Source organism: Ceratotherium simum, chromosome 2, assembly GCF_057802395.1.
Source record: "Ceratotherium simum simum isolate JZ-2026a chromosome 2, ASM5780239v1, whole genome shotgun sequence".
Lineage (NCBI taxonomy): Eukaryota > Metazoa > Chordata > Mammalia > Perissodactyla > Rhinocerotidae > Ceratotherium > Ceratotherium simum.
Genome location: NC_141901.1, coordinates 32,681,781 through 32,694,972, shown reverse-complemented (window position 1 = coordinate 32,694,972; position 13,192 = coordinate 32,681,781). Strand labels below are relative to the sequence as shown.

Here is a 13,192-nt window from a genome sequence, read left to right as displayed (position 1 = left end):
AATCTTTACGACACTCTATAAATCACATAAAGACTATTATTGCTATTTTAAAGATGTGGAAACTAGTTTAGTTAGGTTAAACAACTTGCCTGAGTCCACAGAGGTAGTAAGCAGTGCGGTCAGGGATTTAAACCCAGCTCTTGCTGACCCCCAGCCATTATGCTATAAGGAGATATGGCCTAGTGGAGGATGTGCATGCATAAGTAATCAATTTAAGCGCCAGCGAGAAGGGTCTTTTTTCTCTCCTTTCCTCACTGACTCTCTGATATTCCCTTTTTTTCTTTTATGAGGAAGATTAGCCCTGAGCTAACATCTGTTGCCAATCCGCCTCCTCTTTTTGCTGAGGAAGATTGGCCCTGGGCTAACATCTATCTCCATCTTCCTCTACTTTATATGTGGGAGCCTGCCACAGCATGGCTTGATAAGTGGGGTGTAGGTCCATGGCCGGGATCTGAACCTCTGAACCCCGGCTGCCAAAGTAGAGTGCACGAACTTAACCACTATGACCTGGGGCTGGCCCTGACTCTGATATTTTTTAAAATCTATTTCCTAATCTACTTTTGAGTTTTAGTAGATTTTTGACTTTGAGAATTACATCAGTAAATTGGCTCAGAAAGGGAAAATGCCCTAAACTACTGAACATGAAACATATTTTTATTTAGGATCGGTATAAACTTCTGTATCCATATAGTCTTTCATCTCCCACAACAAAGCACCAGAATTTGTGTCTACTTTCAACACAATCTTTGGAGCATTATTTTTCACTTCATTCGGTCCAGACTCCTCAGCCAAACTACGACCCTCACCAGATAATACTGTACCCTGCGGTCAGAAGCAAGTCCTCTTATGTCCTCTAGCGCCCCCAACCGCAGTAAACATAAATGGTTTTTCCTCCTGACAACTAGGCCAGCCACGTCTTCTGCTGCAATTCCCTGACTTGTGATCGTGTATGAAGTGCCCTTCTTTCATGCCCCTTATCCGAAGACTCCAACTCACGCAAGGAAGGGCAAGTCTGGGGACCAGTTCAGTGTTGGGAAGCACTGGAGTGCCTGGCTCCTGTGAGGCACGAAGGGAAGAGGGAGAAGCTAAGATCAGGAGACCTGGGTTCTACCCTAGATAGTGCCACTTACTGTACAGTTGGAACAAATCACTTCTGAACGCCCGTGTTCTCGCCTGTAAAAGTGCTCACCAACGCAGAATCAGAGGATCTGTGTCCAAATACCGGTTATGCTATTTGTGCACGCTACTTGTGCCTAGTTTTGGGCCAGGTGCACAATCTCCCTGATTTAGAGCCCTCATTTGCTCATAGTATCTATTCGACCCCTCCTCTCTTTTAAGGACACCTAAATGAGATGATGCCTGTAAGTATCTAACACCGAACTCGGCGGTTCATAGTCAATACTCAAAAATATCGGTGTTACTATTATTACTCTGGGCCTCTATGACTTACCCCGCCCCACTGACATCCCCACGTCCTCTCTCCCTTGTCACCTTGAGCTTCGTTCAAGTCTCCAGAAACCCTCCAATTGCTTTTGCTCTTCACTTCGGACTCTGAGCCCACTTGAAGGTCTGGAAGAGATACACAGCACTCGCAATGAACGCCCACTCCGGAACACCTCCTTCCCACTGCGGCGCTCCCACTTCCCGCGGAATCCGATTCCGACTACACTTCGCCAACCCCGCGGAAGACGGTTCCGCCGGGAGCCCGGCGCCCTCCTTCGCAATTCGAGCCCCGCCCGCCTTGGGTCTATTGAGCCCTACCGGCACCCGGAGCGGCCGGAGTGCAGGAAGTGGGCGGGGCGGAACGGGGCGGGACTTCCAGTAGGAGGCGGCAGGTTTGAAAAGGGAGAACGGTTGATGTTTGCTGGTGTTTGAGTTTTTCTGTGTTTGTTCTCCAAACTCGCCGCCTTCCTGTGGGCTGCTGGTGCGGTAGGTGAGCGCGAACGGACACGGGAGGACGGAGGCAGGGAGGCTGAGGGCGCCCTGTCCCTCGGGAGGCGCGGGCAGGAGCCAGGACGCGGGGCCTGGCAGTGTTGTTGCGCGCAGCGCTGTGGAGGAGGCTGGAGAAGCCAGCCCCTGGGGGTGGGGCGAGCGCCTAGGTCGTTTTTATTTGATTTTCGTCCCAGAAACAACCTGCGCTCAGTTCCTGCGAAACTAACGGGTGTTGTCTGCTGCAGCGTAGACCAGGGGAAGAAACTTGAGCTGAAGCTGGTCAATTTAAGCTTGTATTTATATTTTTTAACCTATTTATTTAGAAAGCAGTGGGATTGCAGATGCTCGTCAGCTTTCTGCAGATCTCCATTGCTCAGACATCGCTTAAACAAATCCAAAACCAAGACTCAAACAGCAAAAATATCATACTTAATCCAAAAATCAAAGGGAGAGATTATGTATGTATGTACGGTACTATGCATGCGTGCGTAACAGGGTCATTTTCCCTGAATGAGTTCAGGAAACTTTTTACTTAATTTATGGAGGTTGAGAGTCATTTCTGTTTGTTTTTGTTTAGACTCTGTCTACTGAAATTTTGATTTCTACGAACTAGTTTATTTTAGCAAAACGAAGTGTGTAAAATTTAACAGGTATTCTTTCAATGCCTACTCTGCTGAGCATCGTGGTGTTGCATAATAAATGAGAAACTGAGGGGTAATTAGCAGTTAATCTCTGCAGCTTGCTAGGCGATCTGAGCATCACTTTACATAGACTAGGTCATTTATATACTTTATCCCACCAAAGAGGTCAAACTGTGTAGTTGGAAGGCCTCTGTTACCCCTCTCTCCCCATCTCCCCCTCTTTGCCTCTTCTCTCTGCCCCTCTTCTGCCTCTCCCCAGACACACATGAATGAATTGGAACCGAAATTGTACTATCAAAGAAAGATAGAAATTGGATATGGGAGGTGATTCCAAAAGGACGTATTGGAAGTTTGGGAAACATCTTGGAGGAGACAAACTTGGAACAGAAAATCATTAGGGTATTAAGTTATGGAAGGTTTTACAAACCAAGCAGAAAAATTTGAATTTGATGTGGTGGATAGGATGAGTAATTGAAGTATTTTTGTAAAGATGTTACATGATGCATTCAGTGTTTTATAAGGATTAGTCTGATAGCAAAGTGTACAAGACATATTAGAGAGAAGAGAGGGATGTGTGATAATAATTATGAAGATATTTTGCACCTACTCTTTCTCTATTGTGATAATCTCCAATCCAGATATAGCTTGTTTCGGAAAAGTGGCTTTTTCTATGGTCTTTCTTTGGCCAAGTCTTTTTTATCAACGATTTTTAAATCGGACTTAGATGAAAATGTAGAATGCATATTTATGCTGAAAAGGACATCTAATATGTGAGGTGTCAGATTCTGGATTCAAAAAGATGCTGGTTATAGAATGAAAGCTTGAAGTTATGAAATTCAGTGGTAGCAAGTGCATATCCTTGCTAAAGGTTCAAATAATCAACTATGTAAGAAGAACAGGGAGAAGTCCTGGCTTGGTATAAGTGGGTTATTGAAGAAGTTCTGAGAGGTTCAGTTGATCACATATATGTATTTGTCAGCAAGTGTACAGTTGTAGACTAGATCAGCAGTTGCCGCTGCCAGCTGTATTAATACTCTGCCCTAGGCAGACCATATCTGGAGTATTGTGTTCAGTTTGAGCATTACATTTTAAGATGACTTTGACAAAATAGTTTGTTTAAGAGGAAAGTGAGTAGAATGGTAAAGTTTCTAAAACAGTGTCATATAAGGAGTGGCTGTACTTAACCTACTCTTACCTTAGACAAGAGAGGGCTAAACAGAGACATGATAGCTTTCTTTACATTTTTGAAAGTGGAGTCATGTAAACAGGAATTAATATATTCTGTGTAGTTGCAGTGACTAGAAAGAGGACCAGTAGGCAAAAGTTCACAAACGGATTTCTACACAGTTTGAGGAAGAGTTATCTAATTGTTAGAGCCATACTAAGTTGGAAAAAAGTTGCCTTGCGAGTTAGTGATTCTGATGTTTGCAAGTGTTCAAACAGAACTGGGAAGTTATTTGTCAGTCGTCTTTTAGAATGGCTTCCTACATTGTCAGAGGTTAGGCAAGTTGCCAAAGCTGCTTTTTAACCCTAAGAAACATTAGGAGCCTAAGAAATAGATTTCCAGAATTGTGGGTCATTACAGTGTGTTTGCGAAATTGCAAATTTTCACATTGGATCTCTGGGATCATGCTGCTGCTTTAGAGAGTAAAGGATCTGTAGATAATAAAACAGGTACAGGTTTCCCCCACTATGGGAAGGTAGAGCATTCCTGTGAAACCTTTTGTAAGCCGAAATGGCATAAAGCAAAGAAGCAATTACCATTAATTTATATGGGAAAAATTTTTGAGCGTCCCCACACCCAAAAAAATAACCAAAATAAATCGAGATAAAGCACAGATGCTCATAGACGCAGTTCAAAGCTGTGGCGGCTTGATGCTGAGTGTAGTTCCCGGGGAATGAGCTTGGCAGCGCCACTGTCGCTGCTCGGGGTGCGCGCTGCCTCTATAAACAAAACAAAACAAACGCTGAAAGCTATTTTCGCCTTCCTCCCTAAAGTTAAAAATCCTCCTCGGATTTCGTGTGGTTATTGATACCTTTACTCTTTCATCCAAGTGAAGTGGCATAAAGCGAACTTGCGGATAGAGAGGGAAACCCGTATTGTTAACTTGGGTAACCAGTATTGTTAACTTGGGTGGCTGGTGCAGTGGCTTCTGTTGCTGCTGCTCCTCTTGCTGTTACTATTACTACTGCTGTTCTGCTAGGCACAGCTAGAGAGATGGAAGGGTCTTAGCGTACTGGGGGCTTATGATGTAGTGCCAGAGTTCTATAAACGCAATCACAGTACCACAGACGCAAGTATTATAACAGAGTTCAGTGCAAGGCTCTAGGGCAGGATTTCTTAACCTCAGCATTATCGACGTTTTGGACTGAATAATTCTTTGCTGTGGGGGGCTGTCTTATGCATTGTAGGATGTTCAGCAGCATGCTGGGCCTCTACCCACTAGATTCCAGTAGCAACCCCACTCCAGTCTTGACAACCAAAAATGTCTCCAAACATTGCCAGATGTCCCTTGGGGGGCAAAATTGTAAGAACTATTGCTCTAGGAACACTGCTGTGGGTGGGATTATCTCATTATCCGAGGACATTAGGAGAAGTCGTCTTTTTTTTTAAAGTTTTCACTCTGGTAATTGAATTCCTGTCAATTACAGCATTCTATTCTTACTGTTTGTTTTTTTCTCTCTTCCTACTTGCATCTTAAACTTTATCATCTATCTCGCTATGTGTCCATTGCATAGGATGTCAAAGAGCACAGTTTTATTATCTACCCTGTTGCTATTGTTTATATATAGATTCTGCTGATAGTGTTGCCTATGTATCTTGCTTTGAGGATTAATTCTCAGGATAAATCTTGTTAAACCCTGTGTCCCCATCATTTAAAAAAGAAAACATGGTTTCTCATCTGTCTCTTCAGCCAAAGTTTTCTTTCCCATGTAAAAGAGAACAGCATTAGGAACATTAGAAAATGACTGTATCGCTTTAGAATAAAAATTATTTTGGCAGATATGTATATAATTTGTGTTACCTTACTAGGATGGTTGATGATAGTTGACACTGCTATGGATAGTTAAACCTTGGCTTGTTAATTTTGTCCTTATGTTTATCAGCTTCTAGATAATGAGAACTGCTGGTTGTGTCATGTTTGTGATCTTTGTTTTTTTCTTCCTTCAGACTAGCAGGAGCCTCCCAAGATGGAAACTTTGTCCTTCCCCAGATATAATGTAGCTGAGATTGTGGTTCATATTCGAAACAAAATCTTAACAGGACCTGATGGTAAAAACCTCTCCAAGAATGATCTTTATCCAAATCCAAAGGTAAAATGTGGTCATGTTTGCATATGCCTGATGGTGTTTGAAAACAAATTAAACTTCTAGGTGTATAGTGTGTGGAGAAGGGCATGTACCCTGCTATTTGATGTAGGCTAGTCATTTTAATCCAGAGAAAAATCTCTCACCTAGTGTAATTTTAAAATAACATTAAATTTATATTGGGGGGGCAACTTCTACATTCCCATTAGGAATTCAATTCTTTAATATGGTCATTTTCTTGAAAAAAAAAAAAAAAGAAAGCTTCTAAACCATAAACATATTAAAGTATATTAACTTTTTTATTATTGGAGTGGTGGTCTGAGGATATCATTTATTGACAGGGCTTGAAGAAACTTACTTCAAGTGGTTTCCAACCACAAAAAGTGCTTAGGAACAATCCTCCTTGGAAACTTACAGATTAATTTTCTTGCCTTATGACCTAAGGGGGAATTGACTTGTTTTGACATTTTTTTTTATATCTTTAGTTATTAAATGCAAAAATGAACTATTTATGTGTCGCAGAAAATCCCAAAGTCTCCTTCCAGTTTCCTGCATTGGTCTTGAAGGGATAACATCATAAACCCGTTTTCATGATGTAGAACTCAAACTTTTTGATCTCGGTGCCCCTTTAATTCTTTAAAATGGTTGGAGTAATCTCAGAATAAATGAACTTGTATATGGATCAGAACAGCTTCTACAGGCCAGCATTGGGGAACTGATGATTTAGAAGATAAAACTTTTAAAAATCCTGTACTATCCTATTAAATTTATATCCCATAGACCAAAGTGTTCACTTAAACTTTAACATCTAAGGAAACCTTAACACCTAAGGCATCAAACAAGGTTTCTCATGGTCTTTAAAAAAATACACCCTCAATGTGTCATTATTTTTGCCACATGCCTGATGACCTGTTTTGAGAGACTAACCCTTCCTTCCTCCATTCCCTAATGTAGATAGATTTCTTGGGTTGGATTTGGATACCTTTGCTCTAATTCTGTAAATAAGCTTAAACAACTGATATTATTGACCACTTATTACATGAGCAAACTGATAAGTGTATAAGGTGTTTTAAAATTTGGAAAAATTAAGAAATATTTTCAAGAGAAACAGAATAATTTTGTTATTCTTTTCTTCTTTGCATCCATTGACTACAATATTGGACAGTCATGATGAGAGTGATACAGCTTTAGAGTCTTGCATCAGAGTGTTAAAGTTGTTTTTCTCCTGTAGCCTGAAGTCTTGCACATGATCTACATGAGAGCCTTACAGATAGTATATGGAATCCGACTGGAGCATTTTTACATGGTGGGTTTAAGATGATGCAAAATTACGTTCTTTTGCTGCATTTCTCCTGCTCACATTGCTTACTGATTTTCAGGGTAGGAAGTTCTTGACTTTATTTTTAATAAAATCAAAGGCTTATATAAAATTAATGTCACTTACAAAGGAATCTTTGGCATAATAATGGTTTATATTGATAGCTTTAGTAAAATGAAAACTATGGTAAAAGACTTAAGGACACAAATTATTGACGCTGTGCAGTTATTCACACATTTACAGGTTTGTCTTCAGAGACTAAAAACAACAGCACAGTCTTCACAGACACTGTTCTCTTCTCAGGAAGGACTCCCTAATTAGAGTAGAAGATATGCCCTAAGATAGAAAACAGTTGAAATCAGGCAACTGAGCTTTTAGCAAATTGGGTGTTTCTAGAAGGAAGATCATTTTTTTAAATCTTTTGTTGTCATTAAATCATCAGGGCATCATCTGAAGATGCACTAAAAATGTAATATCTGTAGAATGTCATCAGTGTTACTGCATATTGTTTAAAAATTAAAGGCTTTGCCACTTATTTGCTATGAAACCTTGCTAAGGCTTAATTTCTTTATAAAATAGGGATAGCGCTCTGTCCTAGGGTTATTATAAAAATTAAAAGACAGGGCCGACCTGGTGGCAGAGCGGTTAAGTTCGCTTGTTCTGCTTCAGCAGCCGGTTCGGATCTAGGGCGCGGACCTACTCACCACTCATCAAGCCATGCTGAGGCGGTGTCCCATATGGAAGAACTACAACTCTACAACTATGATACACAACTATGTGCTGGGGCTTTGGGGAGAAACAAGAAAAAAAAGGAAGATTGGCAGCAGATGTTAGCACAGGGCCAATCTTCCTCAAAAAAAAAGAGAGAATATATGTAGAATGTTTAACATAGTACTTGATATTTAGTAAATGCTAACCATTACCCCTTCATTTTTTCATTCATTTAAAAAAACTTTATTGAGCACCCATTGTGAACCTAGTATTAATATTAATGATGACTCTAGTTTTGTGCTAGGATCTGTGTTATTTGTTGTTTTTTTTTTAATTAAATGAAAATGTTAGTATATTTTGATCTTAATCTATGATTAAGCTTTCTTGAGGTTGAAGATTTTTCTCATTTTGTCTAATCAATGTGTAAGTTAGATTTTGTGATTTATTACATTTAGATGCCAGTGAACTCTGAAGTCATGTATCCACATATAATGGAAGGCTTCTTACCAGTCAGCAATTTATTTATTCATCTGTGAGTAAAGAGTCATTTTATTTTTGTAGTCTCCATTCATATTTATATTATGTTAAACTTTCTTAATGACGTGATTTTCTTGGGGAAGGAATTTCTACCACCTTCCTATCTACTCCATCCCATATATATTCAAAATTGTAGACTTTCAGCAAACAGATAACTGCCTCCACCTGTGGCACTTTCAGCTGAAGTTTTAAGAAGTTGTCAATCTAAAATTGTTGGAGGGTTTTGCATTTTTAAAGAGTCCTGGTACCGCCAAGAGTGTGTGTTGTTTATTAGAATGTATAACTGTTATATCTTGGTATTGCGTGCATACCTGTGTAATGTACAGAAAAAGTAGATTTCAGTGCTATGGTATTATGCATTGTAGCAGACTTCTGATTTGGTTCTTTGACATTGAGAAATATATCCAGAAATTCTTCTTTGGAAATAAGATGTCTATATCCTCTGGCTTAGTATATAATTTACAATACACTTTTTAATATTCTTTCTTCATCTTCAAGGGACTCATTTATGCCCATCTGTCGGGTAAATGACTTTGAGATTGCTGATATTCTATATCCAAGTAAGTGAGAATTTAAAGCAATTTTTAATGCCTGGCTTCAATCTAACATAGTTCTGTCCATCAGTAAATGTGAAAAAAAAAAGGAAATTGGTTTTAAAAAGTGTATCCCATTCTTAAGGATGAATTTTTTTATATCTTATTATTGGAATTTTTTCCTTTGTAGGGCCACAGAAAAGCTTTGTAGGGCACATGAATTTTTCTGACTAGTTTTTCCTAACTCCTTACATTTGAAAAATGTTCTGTAAATTTGAGAATATGAATACAAATAATATGCAAGCTGTGATGTTGCATAGTGGTTCCATCATAACAATTTTATCAAATGTAACAATTACTTTTTACCATGAAGAAAATATCTTTTAGCACTGATAAGAATAGTCATAATATTATATTAGAATGTAAAATTCTCCTATTTGTGTCCCTTAATTCATTTGACTCTTTGATATTTATACATCAGGTTATTTTATATTACAGGAGATGTGGTGTGCTATTTAAAATTTTGTTTTTTATCCTCTTTCCTGAGTGAGCTTTGGTAGTTTTCCTTTTTCAGGGAATTTATCAGTTTCATTTAAGTTGGCAAATTTATTAGCATAAAGTTGTCCTTAAGTTTTCTGTACCCTTTTAACAGTCTTTGGGGTCAGTAGTGGTGTCCCCTCCCTCATTCTGACATTACTAATTTGTTTCTTTACTCTTTATTTTTCCCTGACCAGTCTGGCTAGATGTTTATCAATTTTGTTGATCTTTTCAAAGAACCAGATTTCTATTTCATTGATTTTTCTGTATTTTGTTTCTGTTTTCTATTTTATTGGTTCCTTTGCTTATTGTTATTCCATCTTTTCTCATGGTTGATTCGGGTTTGCCCTTTTTTCCCCTAGTTTCTTTAAGATAGAAGCTGAGGCCATTAATTTGAGACCTTTCTTGTTTCCTAATATAGGTATTTAGTGCTATAAATTTCCCTTTAGCTGCATCCCACAAACTAATGATGGATTGTTTCTTCTCTGTGTGTGTGCCCGCATTTGTGCATGCACATGAATTTCGGATTATAAATTTGAGCTCATCTTCAGCAGGGTAGTCCTGTCGTCTTCTTTTGCTTCTGGAGTTGAGGCCACATCCCTCTTGAGATACTTTTTGCTTTGGCAGTTATTTCAAGGTTATCATTGGCTAAAGACCACTTTTTATCTTAATTCCTAATTTTGACAGTTCTTGGACCACATATATAGTTTAATTCAAACTAAAAATCCATATAGGGGAAGGCCCAAGGTTTAGAATTCTCAGAGGAGAGTATTTTCTCACCAGAGACAAGACTAAGAGATACTAAGTAATTTTGTCATTTCTCTGCACTGGTATGAGAGATTTTTCGTTTCCTTATCTACCTTTTTGCTAAGGATGTAGCCTTTCTAGAGTCCTGTATCTTGTAGGACTCTCAGCTCCAATTCCCTGTGTCATGTGGGTCCAAGGCATTATCAAGTATTCCTACCTGCAAGTTAGTAATCCAGGCCACTGGCTTACTCAGCCTGGGGTTATTCTCTCTTGGTTCTCCTCCTGTCTCTTGCTGCTTTTAAGATTTTTCTCTTTATTACAGGTTTATAGCAATTTGATTATAATGTGACTTTTTGGGATTTTCTTTCTGTTTTTAGTTTTCCCTGCTTAGATTTGCTCACTTCCTAGGATATGTTTATAATTTCTATCAAATTTACAAAATAGCTTATTTTGTAAGTTTTTTCTGCTGCTGCTTTTTGTGTGACTCCAATTACACATTTGTTATGCTGCTTGAGATTGTCCCTCAGCTCTGAGGTGCTCTATCCGTTTTTTTCTCTCTGGCCTTCATTTTAGATAGCTTTTATTGCCGTGTCTTCTGTTTCACTAATCCTTTCATCTGTAGGTTTGATCTGCTGTTAATCCCATCTAGTGTATTTTTCATTTCGGATATTTTATTTTTCAAGTACATAAGTTTGATTCAGGTCTTTTTAAAAAATCTTCTCTTTTTCTCCTTATAATGCTGATGCTTTTCCCTACCTTCTTGAGCAAATGGAATATATTTATAGGATATATTTATAAAGACTGAGTCGTGAAGATGAGTTCAGTTTGGAGAGGCCAAGGCAATTAGAATTCATAAATTTGTAAATTCTAGTTGCCTTGGCCTCTCTGAACTCTAAAAATTCTCCAAACTCTAAACTCTGTCTTCATGACTCAGCACAACCCGAGTTCTGTTTGTATTCTCCCTCCAGGGGTGCAGCCTAAACACTCTCCACAGAGTGGGCTGGTGCATTAATAGGGTTCACCTCACTTGTTTCTCTGGGGGATTGGTGTCCTCTAGTGCCAGTTGTCCAGTGTCTAAAATTTGTTGCTTCAAATGTTTTGTCTGGTTTGCTAGTTGTTTAAGATGGGAGAGTAAATCTGGTCTCTGTTATTCTCTCCTGGCCAAAAATGGTTTGCTTTTTATTTATTTATTTTTAGTTATTAATGCAAAGGTAGCTCTGATCTTTAAGTTAGAGCAGATTTTCTGCACTTTGGTTAATTATAACACACACGCAGCTTAATTCTGTATACTATGAGCAGAGTAGATGGTGGGAGAGGATGAATTTTCATTTTTGTATTATGTTGTTTCAAAGATTTATTTAAGGACTCTTGCTTTCTATTTTAGAAGCAAAACGGACAAGTCGGTTTTTAAGTGGCATTATCAACTTTATTCACTTCAGAGAAGCCTGCCGGGAGACATATATGGAGTTTCTTTGGCAATATGTAAGATTTAAATATATTTTGGCGTCACATACCAGATCAGTAACCTCATTTATGAACTACTCATCTGTTTTGAAATGGTTGTCGCAAATATCTAATTGTATGTCCGTTAGAATCAAATTTATTTTTATATTTATATGAAGTTGCAGATTTTAGTTACTGGAAATCATATCTCAGAATGAGATCTTTCTTTGATATTTGGTAATATTAGGGAAAGGCTGAGTTTTTTTGTTTGTTTTAATCTTGTAACTGAGTCTCCTCTTCCTATATTAGGAAATGTAAGGGAAGAGAATAGTGATAAATTCACTTTTTTTTCCTTTGAAATTTAATAGATAGTGTAGTGTTTTTTAAATAATTGAGATATTTGAGATTTATATTTGTTTTCTAAATAGTGGCCTAATTGGATGTTTTATTTATCATGCTTGCCCAGCGTTGCATTATAAGATTCAGTCTAAGCAAATCACTTTAACAGGTAGAAACTCATTTCATCAACAATTTAGAGAATTTGGAAAGATTTTGGGTCATCTGTATGATTTGTTTTGGGGTACCATACTCTTAGAAAAGCACCAGAGTAACACCAGACAATTGGAACTTAAGCTCCAGCTACACTGAGCTATATAGGTACACAAATCATACTAAGTTTATACGTCCTAAACATCACACGCTCTCTGAAGCTTACAAATGTATGTGCCAACACACACAGACACGCAATTTTGCTTGGCTAATTTCTCATTTTTTAAGACACAGCTCAGACATCTTGTATCATTTCTTCTACAAAGCCCTCTGTGACCTTCCTCCCCAGCCATTACACAAGTTGGGGTGGATGTCACTCTTTTTGTTTCTCATTTTATTCAGTACTGTAACAAGTTGTTTTGTAGTTTTATATTCATGTATCTGACTCTTTGAGGAGACTGAGCTACTTAAATCAGAACTGTAAGTTAGTCTTCTTGGGTGTTCCCAGCACCCAGCACAGGGCCCAACTATGGTGAGAACTCAACATTTATGTGTTGAATAAAGCAATTCCTAACTCACTTGTCAAGAATGCCCAATTCTATCTCAGATTTCTTATTTCTGTTGGTGAAAGTCGTAGAGTGAGTAAACATTTGCAGTCTGTACTGGTAGATATTGTTTTAAACACATCACTGTTTATTTGAAAAGCACTAATATGAAATTATTAAAATTGATAGAAATCTTCTCTGGACAAAATGCAGCAGTTAAATATCGCACACCAGGAGGCTTTAATGAAATTGGAGAGACTTGAGTAAGTAGGAGATTTCAAATCAAAAAATGTAATTTCAAAATGCAAAATGAATTGTAAGTAGTATTTTATAACCCTACACACCGCATCAAGTCTCTTTTATCTTCTTTACTAAATTTGTTTACCTTTTCTAAAAAACAAAAACTCGTTTTTCTTCTTTCTAACTCTTAGTGCGTAATATATTCTTTTA

General features: G+C 38.1%; 1 protein-coding gene across 2 annotated transcripts in view; it reads left to right on the top strand.

Moving 5' to 3' along the window:
* The first annotated feature begins 1,798 nt into the window (after positions 1-1,798).
* NUF2 (NUF2 component of NDC80 kinetochore complex) overlaps positions 1,799-13,192 on the top strand; it is a 33,062-nt gene continuing 21,668 nt past the window's right edge. Inside the window, exons 1-7 of one of the 2 annotated variants that reach the window (XM_087440141.1) lie at positions 1,799-1,933; positions 5,746-5,888; positions 7,114-7,188; positions 8,367-8,443; positions 8,947-9,008; positions 11,650-11,747; positions 12,932-13,005. In XM_087440141.1, coding sequence (XP_087296267.1) covers positions 5,766-5,888; positions 7,114-7,188; positions 8,367-8,443; positions 8,947-9,008; positions 11,650-11,747; positions 12,932-13,005 — 509 coding nt within the window. In that variant the 5' untranslated portion in view covers positions 1,799-1,933; positions 5,746-5,765. The remainder of the gene's footprint in view (positions 1,934-5,745; positions 5,889-7,113; positions 7,189-8,366; positions 8,444-8,946; positions 9,009-11,649; positions 11,748-12,931; positions 13,006-13,192) is intronic. The other variant, XM_014783296.2, reaches the window with a different exon arrangement.